Below are 21,241 nucleotides of genomic sequence, written 5' to 3' on the forward strand. Positions count from 1 at the left end.
TAATCTGCAGTAAATGATTTATTTTCGGTCCAATTTTTGTTCAGCCCTTCTCAGTTTTTATAAGATGCCGCCAACGTTAAAATTATCCATTGTAATAGCTACGGCAGTAGCATACAGCATATAGGAGTTAGCATCCCATTACCCACAATGCCCTTCTGCCATGACCCTCCCCCGCCAAATTCTTATTGGTTGACGTGTGTGTGACGATTGCTGACATTTTTTTCGTCGAATGAGATAAATAATATTATTTAGTATTTTATGGGAATGTGTTAATAATTTCACACATAAGTCGCTCCGGAGTAAATGTTGCAAACTATTAAAAAAAACTGCGATTTATAATCCGAAAAATACGGTATATTTATTGAAGGCCAATTCTAAGGGCCTTTTTATTTTGCCAAAAAAGGAGGGAAATATTCCTCTAACAATGTCAAAACGTTCTGATGCTTTCCGGGTTTCTAATGGTAAATGGGTTATACTTGTATAGCGCTTTTCTACCTTTTTTTTTAAGAAACTCAAAGCGCTTTGACACTATTTCCACATTCACCTATGCATTCACACACTGATGGCGGGAGCTGCCATGAAAGGGGCTAACTAGAACCCATTAGCAGCAAGAGTGCAGTGTCTTGCTCAAGGACACAACGAACGTGACTAGGATGGTAGAAGGTGGGGATTGAACCAGGAACCCTCAGGTTGCTGGCACAGCCACTCTCCCAACCCGCCACGTTGTCCCCAAGCCGATTAAAGGCTTGCACTTTATCTACCTTCTCTGCATCCTATGATCATGGCAGTAGCCGCAATGTGCCATGGTCAAAACTACAACCCATGTAGATGTAAACAGACCATTTGTCATAGGAATTACCTCTTTGATCTCACAAATCTAACAAAAGCGATCCGCCATGAATTAACTAGACACTTTTTAGTAAGAAGACACCGTGGACCAGGTCTTGATGAGTTTGTCAAATAACATGGGTTGTTGACATAAACGTGTTTATTGTTTCAGAGGAGCTTCAGTTTAATTAAATCGGTGTTTATGTGCAGTCATGTTTTTCTTGTGCAGAGGTGGGATGTCCCCCGGGCAGACTTTATAGAGAGTGTGAGCGAGGGGAGGGATGTCCCTTCAGCTGTGCCCAGATAAGCGGCAGGGAGGGCTGCTATTCTGATGGCTGCGAGGAAGGCTGCCACTGCCCCTTAAACACTTTCCAACATGACGGACTCTGCCTGAATGTGGGTTACTTTCATCTTCTACAAACATGGCTGAATATTTCAATTAGGTGTGCCTACTGTAGGTGTGATTTTTTTCGTCTCAGGAATGTCCCTGCCTGGTCGATAAGGAACTTCTGTCCTCCCTTGCAAGTGTTTCCATCATGCCAGACTCAACTCCACTTCTCCAGAATATCTCTGAGGGTGTAGAGCTGCAGCCTGGAGACACGGTGGTCCACGACTGCAGCTCATGGTGAGCAAATATAAATACAGTGGGGCAAAAAAGTATTTAGTCAGCCACCGATTGTGCAAGTTCTCCCACTTAAAATGATGACAGAGGTCTGTAATTTTCATCATAGGTACACTTCAACTGTGAAAGACAGAATGTGAAAAAAAACATCCAGGAATTCACATTGTAGGAATTTTAAAGAAGTTATTTGTAAATGATGGTGGAAAATAATCTCAGGATACATGGCCCCATTAATTCTTTCCTTAACACGGATCAATCGTCCTGTCCCCTTAGCAGAAAAACAGCCCCAAAGCATGATGTTTCCACCCCACATGCTTCACAGTAGGTACGGTGTTCCTGGGATGCAACTCAGTATTCTTTTTCCTCCAAACACGACAAGTTGAGTTTTAGATTAGATTAGATAGTACTTTATTTATTCCTTCAGGAAAATTAACATCTTCAGCACAATCCCATTCAAGATCAGAAAAACATTACAGGGAGACAGAACAGGATCGCAGATGGGTCTGCCGGCTTCCAGCGCCCCTTACAAAAAAGGTGAGATACAGGTAAAAAAGTGGGGGTGGGAAATGGTAGAAAAAAATAGAAGATTAAATAAAATAAAAAAATCTGTCTAAGCCTGGGTCCTTGGAGAGGGGGTCCAGACTGAGGCCAAGGGAAAAAAACAACTCATAGCCATAGTACACATCCCTCTTACATTTGTGTAAGACGGAAACATCAAACAACACAAAGGACATGAAAGACATTAAAGCAGCGGATACAACCAGCCACTTCTACATACAGCTATGAATAAAAAGAAAAATAAACATATATGCTGTATATACCAAAAAGTTATATTTTGTTTTCATCTGACCACATGAAATTCTCCGAATCCTCAGCTGTATCATCCATGTATCCATTTTAGTAGAAACTCAACTCGTCGTGTTTGGAGGAAGAAGAATACTGAGTTGCATCCCAAGAACACTATAACTACTGTGAAGCATGGGGGTGGAAACATCATGCTTTGGGGCTGTTTTTCTGCTAAGGGGACAGGACGATTGATCCGTGTTAAGGAAAGAATGAATGGGGCCATGTATCGCGAGATTTTGTGCCAAAACCTCCTTCCATCATTGAGAGCTTTGAATGGTTGACCAAATACTTATTTTCCACCATAATTTACAAATACATTCTTTAAAATTCTTCCAATGTGAATTCTTTGATTTGTACCTATAATGAAAATTACAGACCTCTGTCATCATTTTAAGTGAGAGAACTTGCACAATCGGTTGCTGACTAAATACTTTTTTGCCCCACTGTAAGTAGAAGTTACACCAGCTAGTAAACCGTCTTCTTTTGCAGTGTCTGTGAGCACGGCAGGTGGAACTGTTCCTTAGAGTACTGTCCAGTAGACGGCGGTCTGTCATCCTGGGGGCCCTGGAGCCCCTGCTCGCTGTCTTGTGGAGGCCTTGGGCTGAAGAGCCGCTCTCGAGGCTGCACCCAGCCTGCTCCCGCTCATGGAGGGAAAAACTGCCGTGGACCATACCTTGAAAGCACGTACTGTCAGGCTCCTGACTGCCCAGGTAAGTTGAGAAGATGCAGGAAAAAAAAAAAAAACACAATAGGTTAATCTTGAACTGTTGACTTCTGTTATTGGCAGTTGGTCCAACGGAAGAACCAACACTACCAGGTAAACATACAATACACTACTCTGAAGGTGTGATTCTGCCGAAAGAGTCTAACAAATTTCAACATATATAAACATGCAGACATGCATATTGATGAACATGTCATACATGCGTCTTCATCACTTTCAGATGAAGATGCTGGTTTCACTGGCTGGTCAACATGGAGTCCGTGCACTAAAACGTGCAGCGACGCTCGCTCACCGGCCATGAAGTCACGTCATCGTCAATGCATCAGACCCCCGTGCTTTGGGGACATTCACCAAGACAAAGCCTGCAACCTTCCTCAGTGTCCAGGTAAGGGGATTTGTATCACAAATAGTCCAAATCTGCACTGTTCTTGTAGAAAAGTGGAAACAAGAGTTTAGTGTTGTAAATAGGGCTGTCAAAGTTAACGCCATGAGTTAACAAAAATGTCCTCTATGCCATTTTTTTTTTTTTTGACGAGCGAATCGCTGTGTGACTTTCGGTCCATCCCGCAGTGTGGGAAAATGCAGCTGCGTTCCAGTTGATGTTGCGCCACGAGCGGAGAAAAATAGTGAGCAGGAATGGATTAAAAAAAAAAGTGCATTGAATAACAAAAACTGCTCCAAAGACCCAGGAGGTTGTTCTCCCGACAAGACCAAAGTTATTTTTACTCACAGTCGTTGTGAGCTAATTCATCACCTGAACAAATGCCAGCTGCCCGCTGCTGCTGGTGCGCTTACATTCAGAGAGGTGGGGTTTCACTCCCGTGTTTAGATAGCAGCTTAGCGTATCAATGGCACAGAATGTGAATACAAAATCTGACGTGGCATCAGTTAGTTTTGTTTGTCTGTAAGAGAGTGTTCATGTCCATTATCGGTTGAGCTGTTAAAAAGGTTTAATAAATAAACTTTTACATAAAGCAAACACATTGGCTAATCCCATGTTGATAGTATTACAACACATACAATTATATGTTTAAGGTACAGTTATTAAAGGCCTACTGAAATGAGATTTTCTTATTTAAACGGGGATAGCAGGTCCATTCTATGTGTCATACTTGATCATTTCGCGATATTGCCATATTTTTGCTGAAAGGATTTAGTAGAGAACATCCACGATAAAGTTTGCAACTGGAGAAAAGCCCTGCCTCTACCGGAAGTCGCAGACGATGACGTCACATGTTGCACTGAAAAGAGTGACTTTTTGCAGCTGTAAAGGACGGCTGTAAGGACGGCGTGGCGCAGTGGTAGAGTGGCCGTGCGCAACCCGAGGGTCACTGGTTCAAATCCCACCTAGAACCAACCTCGTCACGTCCGTTGTGTCCTGAGCAAGACACTTCACCCTTGCTCCTGATGGGTGCTGGTTGGCGCCTTGCATGGCAGCTCCCTCCATCAGTGTGTGAATGTGTGTGTGAATGGGTAAAATGTGGAAGTAGTGTCAAAGCGCTTTGAGCACCTTGAAGGTAAAAAAAGCGCTATACAAGTACAACCCATTTATCATTTAAACTCTATTAGAGTAACTGTCATAATTTATACCTAATATTTTTAACATTCAGTAAGAACTAAAGTTTCTTAAGTCGCTAGACTATACATAAATTATGGGGGAAGTGTAAGTTTTACTTATGTTTCCTCATACTATTTAAATGTTTAATAGTTGTACATACATAAACCTAAAAATATTACATAAACTTTACTCTGAAAATCTAGTGTTTTGAAATGCATGCACGATGACGCATGCGCACAGCACAACAGGCTCTGGCCGACTGGCTCTGCTCCGGCCGTTAGATCACTTCACTGAGCACTGCAAGGTGGCATTATGGGTAATTCTTATCTTGCGTTTGTAATGTGTTACAGAGTCGATGTTCTCCAGAAATTTATTTGGTGTGGGCTCACAGAGTGTGGCGCATATTAGTAAGACTTTTAAAGTTGTTTATATCACAACCGTCAGTGTAAAAGGTTTGGCTGTTGAACAAATATGCATTGCAATCTCTTATAAAACGCAGTGAAATGCATGCATCCTTCTGGCACGTAGACAGAATGGTGTTATGGCGGGCGCGGTGACATGCTGAAGAACATTGTTCCCAACCACTGTGCCGCGGCTGCAGAATAATTAATTTTTAAAGTCTTTTTAATCACACTCAGTATCTTCCTGCACGCCGTTGATAAGTGCAAGAGTGAGAAGAAGTTTTAAAAATAATTAGCACTCCGACGGCGATTCAAGGAACTATGGTATATAAAATTTACTTAAAATTTTGAGTAAAATGAGTAGACTTTACTTAATTTGTTTAAATAAATATAACTTACATCTTGGATATAATTAACTGTTACTTAATATCTTAACAACTGTTATGTTATATGGTAAGTAGAATTTATTTGATACTGGCAAGTGAGTGTTACTTGATATTGCTGCATTAAATTTTACTTAAATCATTTGCGTGCAAATATTTACAATAATTTTTTAAAGTAAATCTTATGAGTATTTTTTTTCAGTGTGATGCCTCTCACATATTTACATTGATTTTAATGGGAGCCTCCGACAAAAACAGCTATTCGGACCGAAAAAACGACAATTTCCCCATTAATTTGAGCGAGGATGAAAGATTTGTCTTAAAGGATATTGATAGCGACGGACTAGAAAAAAAAAAAAAAAACGTGATTGCATTGAGACGGATTCATATGTTTTTAGAGACATTTACTAGGATATTTCTGGTAAATCCCTTATCGTTCTGTTGTGTTGCTAGTGTTATAGTGAGTTTAATAGTACCTGATAGTCGGAGGTGTACGTCCACGGCCGGGTGTTGACGTGCAGTGTCTCAGGTAAGTCAACGGCAGCTGTATGGGCGGCACAAGCTCAGCTTTTCTCCGGTAAGAAGCGACTTTTTAACTACAATTTTCTCACCAAAACCTGCTGGTTGACATTCCGTTGGGATCCATGTCCTCTCTGATCCATAGTAAAGTTTCACCTCTGTGAATTTTAAACAAGGAATCACCGTGTGTTTGTGTGGCTAAAGGCTAAAGCTTCCCAACTCCATCTTTCTACTTTGACTTCTCCAATATTAATTGAACAAATTGCAAACGATTCAGCAACACGTATCTCCAAAATACTGTGTAATTATGCGGTTAAAGCAGACGACTTTTAGCTGTGTGTGTGTGCAGCGCTCATATTCCTAACAGCCTGTGACGTCAAGCATACACATCATCGTTACGCGACGTTTTCAGGAAAAAACTCACGGGAAATTTAAAATTGCAATTTAATAAACTAAAAAGGCCGTATTGGCATGTGTTGCAATGTTAGTATTTCATCATTGATATATAAACTATCAGACTGCTTGGTGGGTAGTAGTAGGTTTCAGTAGGCCTTTAAAGGTTATGTTTTTTTTATCTATCTGAATATTGCGATTAATAACGAGTTATCTATGTGTCATGACCTGCCAGTTCAGGTCATACCTTGTTTTGGGTTTGTTTTGTATTTTATTGTGTTTGGTGTTTTTGTTCCTGTGTAGCGTTCTTATTATAGTTTTGACTTCCTGTTTTGTGCGTGCTGCTTTGCATTGACTTTATTCCCTGCCTTTAAGCGCTGTTTACCTCACCTGCTCTTGATTGGCGATCAGTGGACTCACCTGTCCCTGATTGCTAATCAAGCGGGTTTGATTGCTAGCATCACCTGCTTCTTGCTGCCGGAACATTGTTCTTGTTTGCCTGTGATTGCTTGCTTATGCTTTAGCTAGTATAACTATGCTTCCGGTGCACTTCCAAGTTGTACTAGTTTGATGGTTTTGTGTGCCCTCTCAGATGCACTAGTTATTTGTTTCTTTTTTATTAAATCCTTGTGGAAGTTGCCTCGTAGCAGCTCCACTGTAGACACGGTACAAGAGCCAAGAGTGCAGTTTTAACAACGTTTTTAATGTGCATAGATTTGTGTCCATCTCTTTATCCAGCAAAACGTGACTTTTCAGTCACGTCCGTATCCTCTCTCCCCTCCTGCTCCCAGCTGCTTACTGTTAAAGACAACAGATGATTAGATTAACACGTACCACCTGTGAATTCTAATTACCTGACAGCTGTGTCTCGCCGTCAGCACTGCCACGCCCCGTCTGATTGTGCTGTGTCCTCAGCACCATGAACAGAGGTGGTGACCTTTACTCCTGCAGGCAGCGCTGGCCACATCTCCCTCCACAAATAAATTTTTTACCTGTGCGCCGTTTCCTATACCCGCATCTTTGAGTCCCAACTACCACTAGGATGCGCAATTGTGTTACTTTGGACAAAATGCGAATAATGACATTTGAATATTTTTATAGATTTGACAGCCTTACTTGCAACCTGTAATAATGAACATCTGCTTGTTTGACATCTGACCGAAACTTTACATAATTATTATTGTAGGGTTGACTTATTCAGTATTAACTCAGTGAAACCCGCTTACAGTACAGTACATGTTTGTTTATTTACATTTATGTGTAAACCTTTATGTTTGTGTTTGTGTACATGTGTATGTAATTGTTTATGTATACGTACAGTACGTGTACAGTACATGCAAAAGGTTTGGTCCCACCTTCTCAGTCAATAGGTTTTCTTTATTTTCATGACTATTTACATTGTAGATTGTCACTGAAGGAATCAAAACTAGAACTAAACACATGTGGCGTTATGTACTAAGGTGAAATAACTGAAAACATATTTATATTCTACTTTCTTCAAAATAGGCACCATTTGCTCTGATTACTGCTTTGCACACTCTTAGCATTCTCTATATGAGCTTCAAGAGGTAGTCACCTGAAATTGTTTTCACTTCACAGGTGTCATAGTTTGATGGCTTCTCTGACAATCTACAATGTAAATAGTACAATATGTGATGTAATGTAAAGAAAACACATTGAAATAGGAAGGTGTGTCCAAACTTTTTGGCTTGTACTGTATATACATGTGATTATGTACACCTATTGATACATAGATGGATAGTACTTTATTGATTCGTTTAGGAGAGTTCCCTCAGGAAAAATAAAAATACAGTATATATAGTACACACATATATATATATATATATATATATAAATATATATATACTATATGTACAGTACATGTGTGCGTGTATATTTACAGTATATCTTTATGTACGTGTTTATGTACATGTGTATGTACGTGTTTCTACACATGGTTATGTGCATGTACAGTATATGTACCTGTTTATGTAAATAAACATATTTATCATGTTTATGTACATGCATATCCCCAGATGATGATAAAGTCTGCGTAGGTGAGGATTGTGAAAAAAGGGACTGTGCCTGGAAAGAGTGGGGGCAGTGGGGATCCTGTTCACGTTCCTGCGGAGTCGGCCAGCAGCATAGGATCAGAACCTTCATCAGTCCTGGCACCAACGGCTCGTGGTGTGACGACATCTTAGGAGGAAACTTGGAACAGCGCTTCTGTAACATCAAACCCTGCAGAGGTGAAATTTTCAGAAAACATTTATTTTTAGGTTCCTTGTGCAACCAAAACGTGTTTTTAACATAGAAATTATTACACTAATGGTCATTAGCTACAATGAACGGACCTATTTTTTATTAAGCTAAAGTGATGAGGATGATGAAAGGACATGTTCATCAATCAAATCATTTCATCCCACTTAGGATCCGTCACATGGAGTATTTGTTTAAGTGTTATTTTTTTATGCCTATGGTTATTCAGATGACCGTTAAAAGGATAGCCTGTATTGTTTTTTTTACATAATTTGACTTCTAAAGCAAAAAAGTAGATTTTGTAATGACCTGTATGTAGAGACGTTATTTTGTGGCCAGCACCTTGTTATGTAAATTTTGTGTTAGTGTGGCCTGCGAGTTTTAGATGAATGGCGCTTGACAGCGTCATATTTGTCATATTTGCTATAATTACCAACTCTCCCGAATTTTCCATGAGACTCCGGAATTTCAAGGGTAAACATTCCCGCGAACATCTGTCAGTTTTCACCCTAACAATGTTCAATTGGTGCCTTGTTGACACTGCCTTTGACGCCCTCTACAACTTGTACTAACGGCGTATCATTGCAGACATACCTGTATTTGGCTTTTATGAACACAAGTCATAGCATTTACCTTTTCATCAAACATACAGCATACAGTCTAAGCCACACGTTCTGTAAGGTTTCTGCAAACACTTGTCAGTGACTGCAAGGCATACTTAGAGGTCACACCGACGGTGGCTGTATAAAAAAGTTTATCACTGTTACAAATATCCGCCACACTGAACCCACACCAAACAAGAATGACAAACACATTTCGGGAGAACATCCGCACCGTAACACAACATAAACACAACAGAGCAAATACCCAGAATCCCATGCAGCCCTAACTCATCCGGCCTACAATATACACCCCACTCCCCCCCACCCCCCCTACCCATGAGTTAGGGCTGCAACGTGTTCTGGGTATTTGTTCTGTTGTGTTTATGTTGTAGTACAGTGCGGATGTTCTCCCAAAATGTGTTTGTCATTCTTGTTTGGTGTGTGTTCACATTGTGGCGCATATTTGTAACAGTGATAAACTTCTTTATATGGCCACCCTCTGTGTGACCTGTATGGCTATTGATCAAGTATGTCTTGCAGTCACTCACGTGTATCCACATATGTCTCTTGCGGTATGTAATTGGGCCGGCACGCTGTTAACATGATGTTAGGTCAAAAGCGATGACATGTTGTAGAGAGCGTTAAAGGCAGTGCTAAGACGGCACGCTTATTATATTGTTGACTGGGTGAAAATCAGGAATTTTTTTTAGAGAACGCTTACCCCGGGAAATTGTCGGGAGTTAGACTGAAGTTCGGGAGTTTCCTGTAAAAATGGGGAGGGTTGGCAAGTATGTTGCAAGGGCGGTAAAGCCATTCAAAGAAGGTGAATGCATTAAAACGTCCATGTTAAATTTTTTAAGAAATCTTTTCTTGCAGCCCAGCCTCACCCAGTGTCTGCATCCAGTGGCCCCCAGGCAAATTGAGTTTGAGACCCCTGGTGTAAATGCTGTCACTTATCATAAAGGATGATGTTTGCCATAAATAGTGGTTAATAAATTACATATTAGCCCTGCGATGAGGTGGCGGCTTGTCCAGGGTGTACCCCGCCTTCCGCCCGATTGTAGCTGAGATAGGCGCCAGTTCCCCCCGTGACCCTAAAAGGAGAATAAGCGGTAGGAAATGGATGGATGGATGGAAATTACATATTATACCAGCTGGTTGGCATTCAACTAACGACCCTATACGCAGATTCTGTTTGCGCAGTGTTTTTATGCTTCGGGATTTTGCCACTGTTTTGAACATTTGAAATTGCATTTTTGTCCAATTTTTTTGTAAAGATGATTGAATTTAAACAAGCGTGTAAATTGCCGTAATTGTAATTATTCACTTTTTAAAAGAGTCATTAATCTGATTTCAAAAATATGGAACAACCGTTATTGTAAAAGTGCTACTAGTATTGTAACTCTAATAGTAATAAATGTAGTAGTAGTGCTGTTATTGTAATAGTATTACTGTTATTTTGATAAATAGTAGAGATATTGTAATAATAGTACTGTTATTGTAATAGTACTACAACTGTCACGGTGTTCATTTCTTGCCCTGTAGAAGGTTAAAAACTATATTTTGTATTTAAATTACTTTGCTTGATGCAGTACAGTTATTCAGAGTGTGTATGATATGTTTTTAGTGGATGGAGGATGGTCCAGATGGAGTCCGTGGTCACTCTGTGATAAACTTTGTGGCGGAGGTCGTTCTATTCGCACACGTTCTTGTTCCAGTCCTCCTCACAAGAACGGAGGAAAGAACTGTAAAGGAGAGAAGAATCAAGTCAAACCCTGCAACACTAAACCTTGTGGTGAGACTTGTTTCCATATTTTACTGCTCAAGAAAGTTGTTTGTTTCTGATCAAGATACGTTTTTAAGACTGCAGCCTCTTAAAATAATAATGTTATGTAAATTCATGACCTTTTGTGTGTTTCTTGGCAGATGAACAAGGATGCCCACCAGGACAGGAAGTAGTTTCCTGTGCCAACGAGTGTCCACAGCGCTGCTCTGACCTGCAGCAGGGCATCGAGTGCCAGACCAACACTGAATGTCAGCCTGGTTGCCGTTGCCCCAAAGGTAATAACATATATAAATATCCATCATTCTTTTCATACATACTTTTTTAGTTGTTGTAGAACTGTAGACACCAAAATAAAATGTACTTGTCTCATACTCTACACCAGGGGTCACCAACGCGGTGCCCGCGGGCACCAGGTAGCCCGTAAGGATCAGATGAGTCGCCCGCTGGCCTGTTCTAAATATAAGTCAAATAGCAGCACTTACCAGTGAGCTGCCTCTATTTTTAAAATTTAATTTATTTACTAGCAAGCTGGTCTCACTTTGCCCGACATTTTTAATTCTAAGAGAGACAAAACTCAAATAGAATTTGAAAATCCAAGAAAATATTTTTAACACTTGGTCTTCACTTGTTTAAATAAATTCAGTTATTTTTTTACTTTGCTTCTTATGACTTTCAGAAAGACAATTTTAGAGAAAAAATACAACCTTAAAAATGATTTTAGGATTTTTAAACACATATACCTTTTTACCTTTTAAATTCCTCCCTCATCTTTCCTGACTATTTAAATCAATGTTTAAGTAATGTTGTTTTTTTTATTGTTAAGAATAATTAATACATTTTAATTTAATTCCTCATTTTAGCTTCTGTTTTTTCAACGAAGAATATTTGTGAAAAATTTCTTCAAACTTTTTAATGATTAAAATTCAAAAAAATTATTCTGGCAAATCTCAAATCTATAGAATCACATTTAAATCTTATTTCACAGTCTTTTGAATTTTTAGAAAGGTTTTTGTTCTGGAAAATCTAGAAGAAATAATGATTTGTCTTTGTTAGAAATATTAATCAATCAATCAATCAATGTTTACTTATATAGCCCTAAATCACTAGTGTCTCAAAGGGCTGCACAAACCACAACACAAACCACTACGACATCCTCGGTAAGCCCACATAAGGGCAAGGAAAACTCACACCCAGTGGAACGTCGGTGACAATGATGACTATGAGAACCTTGGAGAGGACGAAAGCAATGGATGTCGAGCTTGGTCCAATTTGTTATATATTATTACAAAGTGCAGATTGGATTTTAACATATTTAAAACCTATTTAAAACATGTCATCAAAATTCTAAAATTAATCTTAATCAGGAAAAATTACTAATGATGTTCCATAAATTATTTTTTTTATTTTTTCAAAAAGATTCAAATTAGCTAGTTTTTCTCAATTTTTTTCGGTTGAATTTTGACTTTTAAAGAGTCGAAATTGAAGATAAACTATGTTTCAAAATTTTATTTTCATTTTTTTCGTGTTTTTTCCTCTTTTAAATCGTTCAAATAAGTGTTTTTTTCATCATCTATTCTCTACAAAAAACCTTCCGTAAAAGGAAACAAAAATGGAATGACAGACAGAAATACCCATTTTTTTAAATATATAGATTTATTTATTAATGGTAAATTGAGCAAATTGCCTATTTCTGGTAATTTATTTAAGTGTGTATCAAACTGGTAGCCCTTTGCATTAATCAGTACCCAAGAAGTAACTCCATCCATCCATCCATTTTCTACCGCTTATTCCCTTTCGGGGTCACGGGGGGCGCTGGCGCCTATCTCAGCTAACTCTTGGTTTTAAAAAGGTTTGTGACCCCTGCTCTACACTATTTTGTGTTTTTATGTCAATTATACTTGCACCATGAAGGAATACTTATTTTTAAATACTATCAAAAGCCACTTAAGTAGATACTGCCTATGTTGACAGCTTGCTCAAATCCTGGTTCAGTGCACACTTAATTCAACTTCGACATACAAAGTCAATCGCTTGTGTTGAAATAAAATGCGAGGGGCGTCGAGGTCATTTTTATGATTTTTTTTTCTGCTTATGTTGACATGTGTTGTTGTATTTTTAGCTTCATCATTATTGCTAAGCAGAAACAATAACTACTGTCTAATTACACAATATTGTGGCTTGTGCAGCCCTTTGAGACACTTGTGATTAAGGGCTATATCAGGGGTCGGCCTGATATTAGCGCCGCCCTAGTGGCTCTCTGGAGCTTTTTCAAAAATATATGAAAAATGGAAAAAGATGAGGGGGAAAAAACATATTTTTTGTTTTAATATGGTTTATGTAGGAGGACAAACATGACACAAACCTCCCTAATTGTCATAAAGCACACTGTTTATATTAAACATGCTTCACTGATTCGAGTATTTGGCGAGCGCTGTTTTGTCCTACTAATTTTGGCAGTCCTTGAACTCACCGTAGTTTGTTTTCATGTATAACTTTCTCCGACTTTCTAAGACGTGATTTATTCCACTTCTTTTTCTGTCTCATTTTGTCCACCAAACTTTTAACGTTGTGCATGAATGCACAAATGTGAGTTTTGTTATGTTATTGACTTATGTGGAGTGCTAATCAGACATATTTGGTCACTGCATGACTGCAAGCTAATCAATGCTAACATGTTATTTAGGCTAGCTGTCTGTAAATATTGCATCATTATGCCTCATTTCTAGCTATATTTGAGCTCATTTAGTTTTCTTTTAAGTCCTCATAATTCAATTTATATCTCATGACACACTATCTGTATGTAATATGGCTTTTAATTATTTGCGGCTCCAGACAGATTTTTTTTGTATTTTTGGTCCAACATTTTGGGTTGCAGACCACTGGGCTGTATAAATAAACTTTGATTGATTGAACATTAAAACATGCACACAGTCACTTCCTGTTCAGCTTCAAAATAAAATGTAGCCATTATGTTTTTTGGGATTATTGTAGCTACCGGAAGAAAAATTTGTCATAAGTGTGAAATATTATTGTCATTGTAGTCAAAACATACAAACTAATTAGCGCAGCAAGTTTCTTAAATAAGAATACAAAATATTACATAAAAACACAAGAATCTGAATAAAATATGCACATATACAGGAAAACCATGTCAACAAACAAAATTCATACATTATCCTTAAGTCTCTGGGAACTCACAAGTAAATGTGCATCAGTTATGTCGACAACCGCCTATGTCGACATGAGTCACCCAGTCTGAGGGGCATCGAATATAAACTTGTTCCATTTTGTACCTTAAAATATTGTGCTCAAATTTTCACAACAAAGAAACTATTGCTGAACCTTAGTGTCCACATGAAGACCAATAGGAGGTATATATATATATATATATATATATATATATATATATATATATATATATATGTATGTATGATACAAACATGTATAAAATTGCAGGTATTAATAACATGTGATATACCAGTGAGAAATTTGTGGTCAAAATTGGATCTCGAAATGATCATTCGCGCGTTCATTCCATCTCGCATTGACTATTGCAATTCTCTCTTCACCCTTTTCAACAAGTCAACGCTAAATAGACTTCAGACTGTACAAAATGAAGCTGCCAGACTTTTAACCGGTGCACCCAGAACAGCCCATAGCACCCTCGTTATACACAGTCTTCATTGGCTTCCAATCAAATTCCACATTGAGTTTAAAATTTTAGTCCTGACATTTGACATGGTGGGGTCCCTCACTGCATCACTGACTTGCTATTCCCCTACTCTTCAGGGCGCAGCCTCCGGTCATTAGGCCAGGGTCTTCTACAAATCCCGAAAATGTGTTTTAAAACCCGTGGAGACCTGGCATTCCAGGCTATAGCTCCCAGACTCTGGAACAATTTGCACCAGTCCCTTTGTGATCTTGACTGTGTTGAAACTTTTAAGAAACATTCAAAAACTTCTCTTTTTAGTACAGCTTTTAGTTAATGAACCTTTTAACAAAGCTTTGACTTCCAATGAATTATCTCTAGCCCTCGGGATGATATTTGATAGTATTAGAGCCGACACCCCAAACGGGAAAAGTGGTAGAAATGGATGGATGGATGGCTTAAAACCGGCTCTAAGGCCACAGCAGGCTGCTGCTGTTTTGCATGCACCAATACTCCATCAATGTTGGCGTTAGGAATTTTTAAAATGGGGTCATAAAAATGAGGTCCCGCGGGAAAAATTTGGGGTCCCACTTTCTTGTAACAGTTTTGAAAACAAATAATAAACACATGCATTATCCTGTTATATCTCACATTCTGTATTGTGTTTTGGAAAAACGGTTGTTATAAACGATACTTCATTCATTAAAAAAATTATACAAAAGAAAACACATTTTTATGCATATGTAAATTCATTCAGTTATAAACATTAATTTCTTCTTTCCTTCATGGATCTAAATTTTACCGCTGCCAGTATTTTTTTCTATATTTTTATTGTATTTTTATGGTTTCACGGTGGGAGAGGGGTTAGTGCGTCTACCTCACAATACAAAGGTACTGAAGTCCTGGGTTCAATCCCAGGCTCGGGATCTTTCTGTGTGTAGTTTGCATGTCCTCCCCGTGAATGCGTGGGTTCCCTCTGGGTACTCCGGCTTCCTCCCACTTCCAAAGACATGCACCTGGGGATAGGTTGATTGGCAACACTAAATGGTCCCTAGTGTGTAAATGTGAGTGTGAATGTTGTCTGTCTATCTGTGTTGGCCCTGCGATGAGGTGGCGACTTGTCCAGGGTGGTGTACGCCGCCTTCCGCCCGATTGTAGCTGAGATAGGCGCCAGCGCACCCCGCGAACCCAAAAGGGAATAAGCGGTAGAAAATGGATGGATGAATGGATTTTTATTGTAGTATTTTTAGAATGTTTGTTCTATTTTTGGTCAAAGTAAAACAAAGAAAACATCCATCCATCCATTTCCTACCGCTTATTCCATTTGGGGTCGCTGGGGGCTCTGGTGCCTATCTCAGCTACAATCGGGAGGAAGGCGGGGTACACCCTGGACAAGTCGCCACCTCATCGCAGACAAAGAAAACAATCTGAAGTTATCTTTATTTTTTTAGTTTTAACGCCATGATTTTAATAGTCCGTCCCCACATGTGCACAGATTTTCCTCCATGCAGCTCCTGAGCTAAAATGAGTTTGCCACCCCATCTCTAGGTTATGTGCCACAAACACCGACATTAACTGCAATTGTGAGCTGGAATCATCCAGATTCAAGACAATGCATGTTTTTCGTAAAGATTTTTCATACAGTATTTGTCATTGTGTACTGTACTTGAAGATTAATTTCAAACAAATATTTACATTTGACATACAGTAGAAAGTACTGTGAATATTCTTCATTTGATACATTCTAATACAATTTGGTATGAAGAAGATAATACTTTTTAGTTCCCTTGTCTGAAGGGGATCTCCTGTTGTAGTTTAAGGTGAGTCATCTACCTTTGTGCATGCAGGTCAGCTGCAGCAGGACGGCGTGTGTGTGCACCTCTGGCAGTGCGACTGTGTGGACTCGCAGGGTCAGATGTGGGCCGCTGGCAGTTGGCACCAAGTAGATTGCAACAACTGCAGCTGCTCCAGTGGACAGTTCACCTGCACCAATCACACCTGTCAACCTGCATGCACGTGGAGCTCCTGGTCCAGTTGGGCATCATGCAGCGTTTCCTGTGGGCAGGGCCGGAGAACCCGATATAGGTACAGTAAGATGAACCAATCAGCATTGTTACATTAACTATCTTAAATTATATATGCTAACTGTATCAATAACTAACAATTACATATTTTCCAAACGTATGTTAGTTACTTTGTTACCTTGTTACTAGATCCATCCATCCATCCATTTTCTGCCGCTTATTCCCGTTCGGGGTCGCGGGGGGCGCTGGCGCCTATCTCAGCTACAATCGGGCGGAAGGCGGGGTACACCCTGGACAAGTCGCCACCTCATCGCAGGGCCAACACAGATAGACAGACAACATTCACACTCACATTCACACACTAGGGGCCAATTTAGTGTTGCCAATCAACCTATCCCCAGGTGCATGTCTTGTTACTAGAGATGTCCGATAATATCGGACTGCCGATATTATCGGCCGATAAATGCTTTAAAATATAATATCGGAAATTATCAGTATCTATTTCAAAATTATTGGTATCGGTTTCAAAAAGAAAAATGTATGACTTTTTAAAAACGCCACTGTACGGAGTGGTACACGGACATAGGGAGAGGTACAGAGCGCCAATAATTACGTTAAAGGCACTGCCTTTGGGTGTCGGCCCAGTCACATATCTACGGCTTTTCATACAAAGTGAATCCAAGGCATACTTGGTCAACACACTGTTACAAATATGCGCCACACTGTGAACCCACACCAAACAAGAATGACAAACACACTTCGGGAGAACATCCGCACCGTAACACAACATAAACCCGGCAGAATACCAAGCATCCCTTGCAGCACTAACTCTTCCGGGACGCTACAATACGACGCAAATCCCATGATATGGAATTTTCTATTCATCCCCCCATTATGGGGGGATGAATGGATGGTCAGCGCCTGAGAACTGCGGCCTACCATCATGACCCCGAACTCCCTTCCCTCTGTTGCTAAATATCTTGAGATGTATGTTTGTTATGGAGGTTTTTTCCCACTCCAGATTGGGCCCCCTTAGGAGCCCAGTCTAGATTGTATTTTTGTATTCATCCTTCCCCAGCGTTTACCTTTTTCCCATCTTTTGCGGGGCGCCTTGTGGCGACCCATCAGCGTTCCTGTTCTGTATGCTATGGAGGTTTTTTCCCACTCCAGATTGGGCCCACTTAGGAGCCCAGTCTAGATTGTATTTTTTTAGTCATCCTTCCCCAGCGTTTACCCTTTTCCCATCTTTTACGGGGCGCCTTGTGGCGACCCATCAGCGTTCCTGTTCTGTAACCCTGTACACTGTTTGTTTTTGTCTAATCTTGAATGGGTTTGTGCTAAAAACAAAGTTTCGTTGTACTTGTCCAATGACAATAAAGACCTATCCATCTATCTATCTATCTATCTATCTATCTATCTATCTATCTATCTATCTATCTATCTATCTATCTATCTATCTATCTATCTATCCTATCTACACCCCTCACCGCTGGCCTTACCCCCCCCCCCACCCCCAGACACCTCAACCCAACCACAACCTCCTCATGCTCTCTCAGGGAAAACATGTGCCAAATACCAAGCTGCTGTTTTGAGGCATGTTAAAAAAAATAATGCACTTTGTGACTTCAATAATAAATATGGCAGTGCCATGTTGGCATTTTTTTCCATAACTTCAGTTGATTTGTTTTGGAAAACCTTGTTACATTGTTTAATGCATCCAGCGGGGCATCACTACAAAATTAGGCAGAATAATTTGTTAGTTACACAACTGTATATATCAGTATCGGTAATTAAGAGTTGGACAATATCGGAATATCGGCAAAAAAGCCATTATCGAACATCTCTACTTGTTACCTGATGTGGGATCTGAGCTGAGGATGTTGTGGCTTGTGCAGCCCTTTGAGACACTTGTAATTTAGGGCTATATAAATACACTTTGATTGATTGATAATGTCTAAATGATCATGATCTAATAGTTTTTAGACATGTTTAACAATTATACATTACACATAAGGAACATTACATGGTTACACTTTAATTACAATTTAACATGTAGGAAGAAGCCAAGTTTATTTATTGTTACCTCTTCTCTATATAAATAATTACTAATCATTTGTTCACTTCATCTGTTTAATGCTTTGACATATTTTCCATATACTGTAAGTTTGTTGACTTCATGTGTTTTGTTGTCATCATTTTCTAACCAGTAGAGAAAATAATAGGTTAGTGCAGTGTGTAGTTGATGTGGCCATAAAAAAGATAAGTAAAATACATATATGTGTTGTTCAAAATGCAGGAATAAATTAATTTAATATAATTTAAGAAGATAAGATATATCAAATAAATGATAAATGAAGAAATACACAAATAGGAGGAAAAACAGCAGGATCAGGCATGTGCAATAATGAAGGAACATTTTAAAAATAATTACAGAATCCATCCATTTCCTACCGCTTGTCCCTTTCAAAGTTGTGGGGGGTGCTGGAGAGTATCTCAGAATAAAATATATAAATGAAAATGATAATTTTTAAACTATACATTCAAGTAATCAAAAAAAAAAGAAAAGCACTTGGAGCTTGCAGAGACCTCTGTTAGATCTTACCTTTTAATACAATAGTAAAAAATGACTGTCAAGACGTGGACTTTGATGCAATTTCCTGCAAGGATTGTTTTCCCGAGATGCAAAAGAACTGGACTGGACATGGCGTGAAGGTATATACATGATTTAATTTTTAGTCTAAATAGTGTAAACAAAGGCGCGCACAAGGCGGAGACACAAACTTGGCTAAAGAAAAAAAAAAAAAACTAGCACTGAGGCAGAACTATGGACATGAAACGTAAACACTTACACTTATGAGCAAAGCGGTATGAAGTCTGGAATTGCATGAAACAAGCAGCATGAACTAAGCATGAAGCAGAGTGATGACACCAGGACGACCAACTGAAAACCAGGCTTAAATAATAATGACATGATTGAAACAGGTGTGTGAGTCACATGAATGAGGCAGGTGGTACTCATTGGTCGTCATGGTGACAAAACAAACAAGGATGCGTAAAAACAGGAACTAATGGAGTTTTACCAAACAGAACATAACTAAACAAAACATGATCACAAAAAATAACAATGACCGGTTTCGGACTTGAACTTTTTGAACTATCTGAATGTTTAGTGGAATAAAATAAACAGAGTAAAACCAAAGTTGATACTAAAACTTAAAGCACAACAAAAAGTCGAGAGACAGTTTGTATCTCATGTAAGTTGAGGTACTAAGTCTGTATTTTTACTCCTATTCCCATTTGGTATAAAGACAAATTAGGTTATTTTGCTATTTGACTTCAAAGTACAAGGCATGTTTTTTAAATTGTATTTCTATTTACGTGAATATGAAAGTAAACAAGTACTCCAGCAAGCAGTTTTAGTTTTTTTTGGTGTTTATGTGTACATAATTATACAAGTACCAAATATTTATATTTTATTTTATTTGTATTTCTGTAAGTATATACGTATCTAGCTTTAATTTTATCTCTACTTATGTAAGTTCGCAAGTACTATGCCAAGCATTTTTAATGTGTTTTTATTGTATTTACATAAGTATATAGGTACTGTCTAACAGTGTGAGATGGTGTCAGATCTCTAATCGCAGAAACCGAAGGATCAGACTGCCAGTTTGAGGAAGTCCAGCATAAATATTGTGATCCAGGACCCTGCCCTCCTCTTTGTCTCCATGACGACCAGGAGCTCCACGTCGGAGACACCTGGCTGCAGGGAGAATGTCAACAATGGTGAAAAAAAGATGCTTGCCTGAGAAATATCTTGAAAATGAACAAGAAATGTTTGACTGTTTAACTTTTTAATTTGTTTTGTTTCCAAGCACTTGTACTCCAGAGGGAGATTATTGCCAAGATATCGATTGCAGAGGTGCGAAACATTTGTTTTTCACATAATCATCTTGTTGAATTGAACATAAATAAACTATATAATCATTTACCATCAGTACAACAAAATAAACAGGATGCTTTGTTCTATAAAACCTAATAATTTAAGTCTACGGTGTTTCTAGTGGACGGCGCTTGGACTCCATGGTCTGTGTGGTCTGACTGCTCAGTGACTTGTGGACCAGGAACCCAAGTTCAAACACGCGCTTGCATCAACCCTCCACCTCGTAACAACGGCTCTCAGTGTGACGGCTCAGAGAAGCAGACACAGAATTGCCATGCTCCTCCTTGTCTGGGTCTGTAGCCCCGATAAAAGCCACTGCTTGCACAACCAAAATATTTACACAGTTGTACCTCAGGATACGAGTTTGTGTGGCACAGCGCATACATTTCAATGTGTAAGGTGCTTTTTAAAATAAAAACAAACTTTAGGACAATACATGTATTGTTACCAAATACAATAGAATGTAATACATACAAGTACAGTAGTTTTATAAAGTAACGTATAATGTACAGTATTTACCTTCTAGCTGCTTCTCTGTCAAAAACACTTAGCAGCTTCTCCATATTTTCATGGATAAATGTCCGCTCTTTTCATTTTATTTTAACGTCTTTGGCTGGAGTTATCAATTCTAGTGGCGGGGTGGCTCATTACCCCCATTTTTGCTCGCAACCTAAAACATAACAGTAAGCATAGACAGCTTCTATCCC

General features: G+C 39.0%; 1 protein-coding gene across 1 annotated transcript in view; it reads left to right on the forward strand.

Annotated features, from left to right (window-relative positions):
- sspo (SCO-spondin) overlaps positions 1-21,241 on the forward strand; it is a 391,512-nt gene that overhangs the window by 243,883 nt on the left and 126,388 nt on the right. Inside the window, 13 exon segments of the mRNA XM_061922415.1 lie at positions 1,058-1,224; positions 1,308-1,453; positions 2,786-3,006; positions 3,084-3,113; positions 3,241-3,405; positions 3,704-3,712; positions 8,323-8,523; positions 10,763-10,930; positions 11,062-11,196; positions 16,418-16,660; positions 20,254-20,377; positions 20,467-20,513; positions 20,656-20,826. Coding sequence (XP_061778399.1) covers positions 1,058-1,224; positions 1,308-1,453; positions 2,786-3,006; positions 3,084-3,113; positions 3,241-3,405; positions 3,704-3,712; positions 8,323-8,523; positions 10,763-10,930; positions 11,062-11,196; positions 16,418-16,660; positions 20,254-20,377; positions 20,467-20,513; positions 20,656-20,826 — 1,827 coding nt within the window.

The sequence above is a fragment of the Nerophis ophidion genome, linkage group LG15 (assembly GCF_033978795.1).
Source record: "Nerophis ophidion isolate RoL-2023_Sa linkage group LG15, RoL_Noph_v1.0, whole genome shotgun sequence".
NCBI lineage: Eukaryota > Metazoa > Chordata > Actinopteri > Syngnathiformes > Syngnathidae > Nerophis > Nerophis ophidion.